Here is a 12494-nt window from a genome sequence, read left to right on the forward strand (position 1 = left end):
CTTGTCAACATATGGAGGGCGCATGGTAGCGCTTTTAGACGAGGACGAAGAAGAGACCTAGACACGCACGAGCGCTAACTGCAACTGAATGAATAGTTGCAGCCAGCGCTTGTGGCAGAGTGGGCAGAGTGGGCTAGCGTACACCAGCTCGGAGCACGTGGAGCGAAAGTTCGCGCTACAGAACCCAGGGATCCTGGTTTGAATCCCCGCCTCCGGCCGTTTCGATCTGGATATGAGCATTGTACCGGCGTGCGGTCGTGTATCACTACTGCGTGGTGCACGTTAAAGACCCCAGGCTAGCGGTTATACTGCACTGGCTAAATTGCTCATCTACAGCTGGGAGACCCGTCGCGTCCGTTGAGGCAGACCAAGCTCGAGCTGTATAAACATACACACAACCCAATTTTCTAGTCCCTTCTTCGTCCTCGTCTTAAAGCGCTACCATGCCCTTGACATCCCAATTAGCCCAGCATTCTGCATTGACAAATAAGATATCAAATGCGACATGCTCAGCTAGGGTTGTAATATCGGATCGCTCTGGACAAACACTTTTGTACACATATATCCTATCCTCGGAATTCGGTAGACATCTCCACAAGTCACAGTAACATGTTCGCTTATCACGCTGTCGGTGTCTTTCCTCTTTGGGTACCGTAGGACCGCAGCGCGAAGATGTAAGTACTAGCAGAGCCGCCTGGTACGTATGCCGGAGAGCACACAGGGACCATGGCGCCCGATAAAGTAAAATATACAGGCCATCTACTCAACGCACACCATACAGTAATACGTTTTCTGTTAATAAGCTCATTTGGATAAGAAATCAGTCGATTGATCATACTTAATTATGCTGAAGCTTTGATGTCGAGATGGAGGGCGTGAAATCTCCATGGCCATTCTCCGGAACCTAGGAGCTAAGGCTCATGCAGGAATACTTAAGAAATAATCGTTAGAAATTATTTGAAAGTAAACAGATGAAACCTGATCAGATAGTTTTATTGATTATTTAATAAACTTATCGGCGCATTCGATTGTAACATGCGTTACGTACTATTTCCAACTCTAGCATGCCCTTGTGATCACGTAGCTCGTGCGTACTGAGGTGCATAACATAACTATATGAGCGAATGGTGTTTTAACGAACGACTATTTAGCGAATAGAAATCCTTTGAGCGAATGGACGTTTCCGCGAATGACCGTTTAAGCGGTCATTCGTCCGCTTAAGCGGTCATCAAGACAGACCACCTTTTGATATCCCTCGTGGTAAATAAATGCAATATGAAGTTCGAGGGTGCCACGCCTAGGGTTCACCGCCAAGGGTTCGGCAAGCCAGGCTACTAGCACAGAGTCATTCGCCAGTGCGGAGTGCAAGCTTGTCTTCTACTTGTACAGTGGTTGCGATGATGTCAGAACGCCGAGCTCTTGTTGGCTGATTAAAAGATAATAGTGGGTAGACCTCGAGGTACCTAGAAATGAGGTCTGCCTACAATCTTTCAGTCAAAGCCAATCGGAGCTCAGCGTCGATCTGATGTCCACGCAACTCCTGCGCAAGAAGCAGACGACTTGGTCTGGTTTCGTTTTCGTTCGCTAAAACATTGTACGATGAAGTAAATGCCTTCCCGTATTCTGAATGTCCATTTTGTCGACTAAATATTTTGTGATACTTAATTTTTCGATTAAATTATCGCTCTAGGTTGTTTAAATAATATTTGCTGCTTTTGCTGGCTTGGAATGCCTGCATTTTACCAATTTTACCGCCAAGAAGAAATTGTCTCATATGTTATCCAATCCAATCCGATCCGATCCGGCGTACGCACATGGTGCCAGTTGTTGTCACCGGGTCTGTGGATGATTGCTGGTGTCTCTTTGTTTCATTTGAGTAGCTAAAGGCTTTGATCGGGTCAACATGTCTGGCACGAAGCGGAAGCAGTACTTGGAGCCTGGAAATGAATTTGTGCTACCGAAAGCAACTGCCTGGCGCAAGCAAATGAAGAAAAACTACGATGGAACTGCGGATGAAACCGATGAACCCGTAAGTTAGAATCGTTTGCGGAAGATATGAATAGACGATTTGGTAAATTTCCCAATTACCAAGGGCTAGCAGCGAGTATAGTTACACGAGCTGCACGCGCTTGCCTTGCACATTGTTAGACGCTTTACGTCAGCGTCTATCGATCTTTCTGATAAAGAGCTTAAGTCGGTGCCATTTGCAGCGTTCGTGCGTATGGCGCGTGCTCTGCTCGCTTTTCCAAGCGACGAACACGCACGGGCTGGACTGTTAGTCAGCACGTCTGGACTGTGACATTTGTAAACATTGGAATCGTCTACAGACGATGCCGCTGTTTACAAATGTCACAGTCCACATGGGCTCGATCAGACCACCGAGCGCGTGCTTAACACTGGGGCGTGCCAGAGAATGCTCGTGCGAAATGCACAGACACGGCAATGAATGCTCCCTGAGACGCTGGTATGGAAAGGTTTATTGTTCGGCTCATCTTAGCATGACCTATTGTTGACCGCACGTGCCTGAAGAGGGAGATAATCGTTTTGAATGACGCCTGGGCGGCTGCACTGCAGTCGTGCGGCGCGAGCGTCAGTCGGGGTCAGGCTGTCTCGCGCTAGCACGGCTTCTCCGGTTAGCCCATGCTAGGGTGAGACGAAGTAGGGGGTGCCGAGCCTTAAGGGGGATATGCAACATTTTCAGTTCGCTTTTCCATACATTCTGCAAGTATAGTCCAATGTAATGCACTGAGCCAGAAGTTTCGTTGTTGCTGTATAAGCTCAAGAGTAAAACATATATTTTCTTCTTGCCTTCGCGAAACTTGGTTACGCGGTCCAGGGCCATAGGGTTGCGTAGTCACAGGGTATCTTGTTCACCCTTCAGGTGTCAGCACAGCGAAGGCCATAAGCGCGAGCTAGCCCACACTCCTTGCTTAGAAATGTTTCCCCCTAAAGCAAGCACTCGCTCCAGAAAAGCCCGCTTCAAAGCTACGATCATGTGCATGTAGCTTCCACTGCCCTGTAAATGGGGTGTGGTGGAGCCATGGCGTCAGCCCCAAGGGCCCCCAGCCGAATGCATCTTGTGGGTTGGGCATGAGCAGTGCGTCATTACACTGCTCAGGCTCTGGAACAACGATAGTCTGTGTAGAGATATGGGTTAGAGCTTATGTCCAATCATTGCGATGAGGGAAATAACCAAAATCTAACAATGTCCTGGCAGAGCACGTGTCCTTTACATTGCCAAACCTAGCGCATGGCTGTGACGAACAGGGGGGCATAAAAGCATGTCACGAGATCGGGTGGCCGCTTGATCGGGCATGCGAGTTGAGGGGGTGAAAAGTAATATTTTTTCTTAATTTTTTTTCAACTTCTGCTAGTATGCAGATAGAAGCACTAACACTCTTTTCGCTTATTATGAGTCTCAAGGATTCTTTCTATACAGTATATGGCGAAAGTGAGAAAATAGTTGGACAGTCCCTTTAAAGCCCCCTACAAGGGTGCTCCTGTCAAGCATTCCAGTGCGGTTCCTTAGCCAAGAACATTTTTATACTAAATTGCCTGATTTTGAGTGTCCCGGCCATGCTTTCAATATTATTTTCTCACTTATGAAATTAGCATGCCTGGTTTTCTTCGAGTGTATGCACCAGCCAACATTACTAAAACTACTTTGGTGTACACACTTACAAGCATGGCCTGTTGGTGCCACCGTCTTACTAGCTGGGGTGCGCTTCGGGGCATGCCATGCACACCCCAACAAGCGAGGTGGCGGCGCCTACTGTTACTAAAGGGAGTACGCTTTTATGCATCGATGCTCTTTTCTGTTTACCGCCAGGCAACCAAATGCTCGCCACTACTCTGCTTCACTAGCATCTCTCTAGCCACCATACTTAGTGCAGCTACTCTAACGCCTCTAAAGCTTAGGTAACAAAATGGCTGCCGCTACTCTGCTTCACTAGTAACTGCCGAGTCACCATACCTTAGTTTCGCTACTCTGAAATGAAGCTTATTCATTGGTTTTAGCGGTGCCCAAAGGCCACGCCTGCAAGCGTGTATAGCTGTGCAAGTTTTTATTAAGCGACTTCTGGTCGCCATGACACGGATCCCTGGACACCTCCGGTGCAAGTTTGGTTTGCATGGTTCAATGAGGACATAAACCAATTTTCAGACTTTGTCCAAATGAATGTGGCAGTTACTCTTTATCGCAAAGTACTTCTATCTCTGATAGTCATACAAATGGCCAAAAGAAAGTAGACATTATCCAAGAGGTTCAAATGCTCGTGCCCAAAAAAGATTATGACGAAATTGGCCGAAAATTGGCCTAGCCAGCGCTCTGGTTAATGAGGTGCTGTTACGATTTTATTCCAGGACAGCTCACCTCTCTCCCAGGTACCTGGGACCCCTAACCAAGCACCACTGCTGGTATGTATTTTTTCGGTTGGTTAATTCAAAAGTAAACCTTTGGTACATTCATACTTTCGCCCCATCTTCTCACAAAAAACAAAACAAAAAACAAGCCGGTCTGATAAAAAAAAAATGTTCTTTTAATGTAAGACTTGTCAAGATATTAGGCACTCGAGAAAACCAGACCTCAGCCTTGAATCTTTATTATTGCAAAAGCATTAACTGTCCGATGGAGCGAGCCGACGTCGTCAGCTGCGCCAAACAGCTCCTAAATTCCCCTGTCCCAATGGAGCGAAGCGAAACCACAACCTGAAGCATCCCAGCTTTGAAGCCGTGCAAAAAGCCACGCAAAATGGCAGATAAATTCACCTTTATAAAAGGAGCGAAATGAAGCCAACCTCTGATGGATTACTCTCTTATTGGCTGGTGCACATCATCAAGGGACGAGGCACCCATTGGCTCTCGTGCGGCGTGGTTGCAAAAACCACCACCTGAGAAGCCCTCTGTATGGCGGCGCAGTGCTTGCAGCGGCCCGGCGAGGTGCAGCGGTGCGGGCCTGGCTGCCTGGCCACAGAGCCCTTTCGGGCGAACTCGGAGGAGGTTGTACAATCAATTTCAGCGTGGCTCACAAGAGCATGCGCTCGACCGTTGGCCGCTACTTTGGCAGTACTGAAACGTGACTGCCCACGCTACTACACCGCAGACAAACTAAGGGAGCGAAAGAATGACATTCATGCTTTTGCAACTCATAAGTGCTTAGATGTCCTCGAACATTTTTTTGCCACTTCCTGTTCACATTGCATCTATTGAAATAAATGCACCGTGAAAGTGTTTGCTACTTGACGTCACAACACTGCCTCGGCCCTGAGGGTATAATAAATGCTTCGGCCCTGAGGGTATAATAAATAAATAAATAAATAAATATGATCCTTCTGCATAGTAAAGTCCGTCTGCTACGGTCACCCTCACTATGGCTAAACAGATGCACGCCTTGACCCAGCGTCTGAAACGCCCACAACCAAGCACCATTTTCTAAAAGTGGAGTGGCGTTTCACGCTGAGAGCAGGAAGCAGTTGTCTCGGCTGCCTGCATACTCCCCTCATATAGTAGCCTAGCTTGCCAAACCCTTGGCAGCTCTGATGAGGCTGCAAACTCACATTGGAGATTAGTATGCATTTTACCTGACATGCGTCCTGTGGCACCAGTGCTAGCACCTCATGCAAGCTACCCAATGCTGGTAGGCATGTCAAGCACACCTGCACTGCCAACTGTTTTGCGCATTTTGTGATAATGCAGATCTTTCGATCAAGAGGAACGAGTACATTTTCTTGATGTGTTGATGTCCCCTTGCTTTTCACGCAGCAGCCAAGGTCACATGAAATATGAAGATATATTTTATGCTTAAAACACTTTAGCCGAGTGAGGAGGCGAGTGGCATTGCACTTTGGATCACCACACAGACTTGCTGAATAGCAAAAGCGTACTTCTTTTACAGTTGAGCGCTACACCAGTCACGCTTTTCTTAAGCTAAGCTGATTAGGTGAGGTCGATAATAGATGCAGCAAGGTTCTTTGTTGTGCTCGCCCCCTTCTACCGTTGTCGCGCTTGGGGGCTGCTGTTGTTTAGGGTCTTAGAAGTTCGTTGTAGTCTGGTCACTCTTGTGATATGGACAGGCAGGGTGTTGGAACAAAAAGATTTTTGTTGTTTGGTTTCAGTTTCATTTCATACAAAAATGTTCCGTTCTGGTTAGACTCCAAAACAAAAAAAGAATAATTTGTAACGATTTTTGTTTTCATGCAAGAAAAAAAAAATAGAAATGAGAACAAATATTTGAGGAGAAAACTTAACATTGATTTTTATTGAAAAGTAGATCATTAAACAGCTCTAGCAAGCAGTGGCGTCACAAGGGGGAACGGGGGGTGTCGGCCGCCCTGGGTGCAGCGCTCGGGGGGCTGTCGCAGCGGGCCACGCGAGAGCGGAGGGTGTTGCGGCGTACTACCGCCGCAGGTGCCGCTGACCCTCGTTACGCCACTGCTAGCAAGACAAGTGCGCTCTTCAGGCACGCAGGCAGGATTTTATTTTGAGGGCGGGATCCCGCTCATGGTAAACCGCCAAAGATGGGAGAGAGGAGGTCCCAGCAAAACTGAAAATTTTGCTATAGATGGGGGGGGGGGGGGGGGGGAGCCTGCCTCCCCCGCCTTTCCCCCCTGCTACGTGCCTGGTGCACTTATTGCAACAATCGAAAGTAGAAGATTCAAGGTAAAAGACACTGCAAGGAAGAATGGCTTGTGGCACTGAGCATGATCCCACTCCCAATCACATTTGACGACCGCAGTGGAGTGCTCTGTATATTAAAGCCATGCTTTTCTAGTCGGCAGTCCGGCGTCAACTGGAGACCCCCGGAACAAAGAGCATGCACAGGCAAAGCCCGGCAACCCATACTGTGGGAAGGATTCAATTGCACTTGAGTTTTTCAAGATACCTCAAATATTGTGTGTACCAAGGTGCTTGCTATTTCATGGAATAGATTCCCTTAGTGAAGCAATCACTTTTTTTTATTCCAGGAACCCTCATCTGCTTCCCAGGAACCTGGGACCTCTAACCAAGCCCCACTGCTAGTACGTATTTTTCAGAATTGGCTCATTTAAAAGTGCACCTTTGGGCACTGATGATAAAAGTGGTATCTTGTTAATACTGAGAGCCCCAGATGAGTCGGACCCTACTGACCCTGCAAATATAGGCAGCAAAAGTGGCTTTGGCATCACATAACAGGAATTGGTTCCCCTTGCATCCACATTTTGTTGATGCTCGGCATCTTGGTCATCAACTCTTGGCGCATTTAGAGTGAGGGCAAATGTGGCCACCTGCATAACTATGCTCTAGTGATTCCATGCGTCCCCGCAGCATTCATGGTGGTGGTTATACAGGGTGTTTGTGGAAACGCACGCCAAATCACTCCTACTGAATCTATGCATCACACAGAAAATCTACGCATCACATCATATCCTACTAAATCTACGCACAAGCAGTCCACAATAGCCTTCTCATATCACTAAAATGGTAACCATATTGCTTTGTAATATTTTTGAAGGCTAAAAGCAACCTTTTATAATTAACTCATGAAGTGATTAAAAGGGCACTGAAGACTTTTTTTTAAGATGCATGTTTTTGTTGTATTATGTAGTAGGGGGGTGCAAGTTAACATGTGTTCGCTATTTAGACACTGCTGCAAACTAAGTTTCCCCTTGCCTTTTTGTGCGGGAGCGATGTGTCTGCTCGTCTGCTTCCCGAAAAATTCACTTGCAACACTTGTGGAAGACATTTTCTTTCTCGTGCCAGTGGGTTCCGTCTGGAATTTCTTATGGTCTGTGGAACATTAACGCTCTAATATGCCTGCGTGTTGACTTCCTGTTTGGGTCAATCTGCGAGGGAACCATCACTCATGATTGGCTGACTAGCACCTTTGTCATTCAGCTTTGTTCAAATGCACTGGCACCACCCCTTTGTGTTCAGCAAAAATTAAAAAAAAGGGGCATTTCGCAAACTGATCGCATTCTTAATAGGAAAATAGGCTCGGCATGGTTGTGATCTTTAGATTTTTAGGATGCTTAGATTAAATAGAATGAGTTATCACTATGGATAGACACTCTCAATAACCTCTTAGTGCCCCTTTGATATTTTCACTTGCTCAGTTATTGGCACACAATATATTCCCTGATATGTTAGACACGGTGTCAAACACATGGGCAGACATGCATTAATACTGAAATTCGGATATCTTTGTCAGCCGTAAATTCATTCTGGAAAGTTTCGTGCTCTCAATTTATGTTGTTATCCAAGAAAGTCTTCATTGGAGATTTATATGATGTACATGGAGGTTATATGTGCACCCTGCTTACATTGGAAGTTTTTGTTTTCAGTCTCAGGAAACTGAGTACTCCAGCACCCAGCCAGATGACCCGGTGGACAACACAACGGTGAGTGTAGTTAAAAAGTTAAAACCCAAACAAAAAGGCTTTTTGTAACATTTCTTATTTATGGCTGGTTTATGTTGAATTTGAAACCAAGAAAAACAGTGCGTGTATAAACAGAAAGCAGTTAAACTTGCTGTAGTAGTGTTTCTGACCTAATTAGGTAATGAGGTATTAATTAGTAAAAGTTGGAGCATTTTCAAAAGAAAGTGGCTGAAAATGCATCTTCATTTCCAGATTTTTTTTTAGAGAAACCAGCAAACTGAACTATTGAACATGCCTCTCCCTTCTTAAAAGGCACCTGCAAAGATTTCTGGGGTGCGTGTGGCTACATTCACTGCACTCTCCTCGGTGCTTGGGAATTTTGCTAATCGTCTATTGCTCTGTTTGATTGCACATTTCTGGTATAGCAGTGTCCTCTAAAGCAAGGACTGTTTGTTGATTTTGTGAAATTGTGCTATATTTGGCTTTATAAATTCATGTCATTTTTGTTGCACAGGATTCCTCCTTGTCTGAATCTTCAGAAGACGACTTCGATTCAGAAGAGTCAAGTGAAGACGACACATTCCATGACGCCTCCGATGAGGAGCCTGTCTGTGGAATGGAAGGAAGTGTGCCATCCAATGATGAACGTGTTTGTAGTGGGGGGGTGACTAAAGCGGAAGCCCTCATTTTGATTATTTTGTTTGTAATCCGCAGCGGGCTTTCAATGACTGGGTTGAAGGACGCCTTGTTTCTGGTAAACACCTTGTTTGGAAGGCCGGTTGTGCCTAGCTCCCTCTATATGTTTGAGAAGTCTCTAAACTTCTGTAAGAATTTCGATCTCGTTTATTATTGTTTATCTTGTTCTGTTGAATTGACCTCCACTGTTCAGAAGGACATACAGAAGTGCCGGATTTGTAAAAAGTTGTTTGACGTTAGAAAATCTGATGGATCTGGTTTTTTTTTGACAGCCTCATTAGCGTCTCAGCTGAAAAGTGTTCTAGAGAGTTTTTCTGATCACAGCTTCTTAACTACAAGGTTTAATTGACCAAACAACACATTTTCTGACATATGTGATGGACATATGTACAAGGACTTATGTAAAAAATTCTCAGTTCTCGGAAATCCCAATAACATTTCTTTTACCTTTAACACAGATGGGTGCCCAGTCTTTAAAAGTAAAAATTGCTCTATCTGGCCACTTCAACTTATTATAAATGAACTCCCGGTCTTTGAGAGGTTTAGGAATGTCATCCTTTCTAGTGTGTGGTTCGGAAAGAATCACCCTCCAATGGAGCTGTACATGAAAAGCTTTGTGCAACAGTGTAAGGTTCTGTGTGATCAGGGGTTTGTATGGAAGCGCAACGGCACTGAGGTGCTAAGTAAGGCTTTCGCAGTATGCTGCAGTGTGGATTCGGTGGCCCGTCCTTTGTTACAAAATATGATGCAATTCAATTCTTATTTTGGTTGCGGTTGGTGCCTGCACCCTGGATCTCTCGTTAACAGGTCAATTCGCTATACGGTCTCTGCAGAGGTAGCTGATGACAGACAATCGAAAAGTGCAATCCGTGACATGCGTGAAGCTGCATCACATGGTGTTATTTGCAGAGGGTTTAAGGGTCCGTCTGCATTGCTCAACTTGCCATTTTTTAACGTTATTGAATCCTTTGTTCCAGACTACATGCATGCCGTCCTCCTCGGCGTGTCTCGTACACTTTTGAGCTTGTGGTTCGACAGCAACACCGGAGGGGGGTTTTATCTTGGAGATCCGGCAACCGTGAGGCTAGTAGATCGCAGAATGAAGGCCATCAAGCCTCCTTCTAAGCTCGGCAGGTTTCCCCGGGGGGTCAGTGAACGAAAGCTTTGGAAGGCACAAGAGTACCGGTCGTGGCTTCTGTATTATTCAATGCCGGTCCTCTATGGCATTTTGCCAGAACCCTTCCTTGGGCACCTCGCTCTTCTTGTACACTCCATTTTTTGCCTAATTCAGGACACACTTACAGGGGACGACATCAACATGGCCCAAATTTTGTTAACGGAATTTGTGATCAAATACAATATGCTATATGGGGACATCAACATGGTTTTCAACGTCCACTTACTCCAGCACTTGGCAAAGGATGTTTTTCGTTGGGGGCCTTTGTGGACCCATTCGGCCTTCTGCTTTGAGTCGTACAATGGCGTTTTGGTTAAATCTATCAAAGGCAACCGTGGAGTAGCTATGCAGGTGTTACACAAAGCTATACTTAAACAGTCTGTAAATTTTTATGTCTTAACTAAAGGAACGGATGTAATGAAGAGATCCCTTGCATTTTTCAAGGATGAGAAAAGGTGCCACTCGGGGGACACAGTCTCTGGCGTAACTCTTTTGGGCCAAGCACAGCCGTCCAAGTTCAGTAATGCCGAAAAACGATGCATTATCACTGCCCTTGGTACAGTTCCTTCATGTCTTTCAGTCTTCTTAAGATTCATCGCTGGAGGAGTTGTGTACCATTCAGCTCAATACTCACGTCCTCAAAGAAGCGATGACACTGTTGTAGTTCTTCAAGGCGAAAAGTTCGGCATTATTCGTTCGATTTTTTCTTACAGGCTTAACAGTGCACAGGAAGTCGGTTTAATTGTGGAGGTACTCGAAGTTGAGGATGCAGCATTTTGTGGTGCTCCCCATATTGCAGTTGGGGAGTTTTCTTCCCTCGAAATGGTCGCTGTTTCAGCACTTTTGAGGAAGGCAGTGCGAGTGGATGTCGAGAACTCTTCGTTTGTTTGTAAGGTTCCCAATCTTCTGGAAATTAACTGATGCAGGCTGGGCTGCAGTCTTAATAGGTTACCAGTTTTATTTTTAATTTGTCTGCTTGTTCAGGGTGCCTTCTGAATTGCTTCTTTCAAATTCTCTGACTTTTCCAAGTTTTCGCTGACTACGGTAGAATACCGTGCATCCGCCCACACCACACTAAGCGCCCATTCCCAAATTTGTAGGATCTGAGAAAATACGGAGAGTACATTTATATGTAAAACTGATGAGCGGAGAGGGGCCCATCCGCTTTTTTTGCAATTATCTCCAAAGTTTGAGTGGGCACTTGCTTGGTATTTTACATTATGTTCAGTGCGGGTATGCCGATGCACCGTGGTGCTTCGTTGCATGCCACCATGCCACTTAAACTGGCTGTTTTTCCCGACTTCAGCTAGCTGCTTGGTGGTTTTCCCGATTACGTATTCTGACTTTTCAAGATGTCGTAAATTCTCTAGCAATTCCCAGTTTTAGTGTTTCGGTTGCATCTTGGGGAATTTGTGTACTGATATTGTTTGCCCCAGGTCCTCCGAGCTTTGATGCATTAACACACTTGACCACAGATCCTTCTCTTTAAATGCCATTGAGCTTCCATTTATATTTATACTTTCAATGGTAGGTGGATGTAGCCCAGAATCCCTTGCTTCTCCAGTGCAAGCTTTCCCTCCACATGTCCAGTGCTGTGGCACGTTAACACACTTGGTCACCAATTCCTCCTAATGCCGTTGCGCTTCCATCAGGGTGTTTATCAAATTACTGAATTTAAATTCCCTGACTGTTTCAGGTTTTTCCCTGACAGTTTGTGGGTCGAAGGATGGCATTTCAGCAACATTATTTAGCATATAGGTGTGCCGATGTGCAACCGTTGCACTTCATTCTGCACCGCCGTGCCACTTTCAATGGTCATTTTCCCTTATTTAACCACCTTTCAGACGGTTTTCCTGATAACTCCCAGACTTTTCCAGATGATTTGAAATTCCCTGAAAATTCCAGGTTTTCCAGGTTGGTAGACATGCATATGTCTACCAACCTGCATATTTGAGGAGTTTTTTTTTTTTTTTTCTAAGGGCCAAACTTATGTGAAGCGAAACTGAGATAACGTGAGAATGTTTGCTTATAAAATTAGCTTTTAACTAGTCCTATAATGCAGCCACCTGCACCATGGTTTTCCTTGCATATTATGACTGATTTCAGCTTGCTGCAATTTTTGGGAACGATGCACACCCACACGTTTTCCAAATTTTAGCAAAAATTGGCTTAGTTACGGTTTGTGGACTTGGCTCATTTTGAGAAAAAATTCTGCTGTATAATCTATTTATGCTTTTAATATTGGGAGAGGATTTTGAGCCCAGAAT

At 45.3% G+C, this 12494-nt stretch overlaps 2 protein-coding genes across 2 annotated transcripts; both read left to right on the forward strand.

Moving 5' to 3' along the window:
* Positions 1–1880: 1880 nt before the first annotated feature.
* Positions 1881–9395, forward strand: LOC115324931. Its single transcript, XM_029985634.4, has 6 exons — positions 1881–2029; positions 4363–4416; positions 6963–7016; positions 8319–8375; positions 8869–9285; positions 9375–9395. Exons 1-6 carry the CDS (start codon positions 1904–1906, stop codon positions 9393–9395), a joined length of 729 nt encoding a protein of 242 aa, XP_029841494.4. The 5' UTR covers positions 1881–1903.
* Positions 9396–9407: 12 nt separating this feature from the next.
* On the forward strand, positions 9408–11552 carry LOC115324926. The gene has a single exon (XM_042292120.1). It carries the CDS (start codon positions 9436–9438, stop codon positions 11146–11148), a length of 1713 nt encoding a protein of 570 aa, XP_042148054.1. The 5' UTR covers positions 9408–9435; the 3' UTR covers positions 11149–11552.
* Positions 11553–12494: the final 942 nt, after the last annotated feature.

This window comes from Ixodes scapularis, unplaced genomic scaffold (genome assembly GCF_016920785.2).
Source record: "Ixodes scapularis isolate PalLabHiFi unplaced genomic scaffold, ASM1692078v2 PGA_scaffold2__306_contigs__length_199485367, whole genome shotgun sequence".
NCBI lineage: Eukaryota > Metazoa > Arthropoda > Arachnida > Ixodida > Ixodidae > Ixodes > Ixodes scapularis.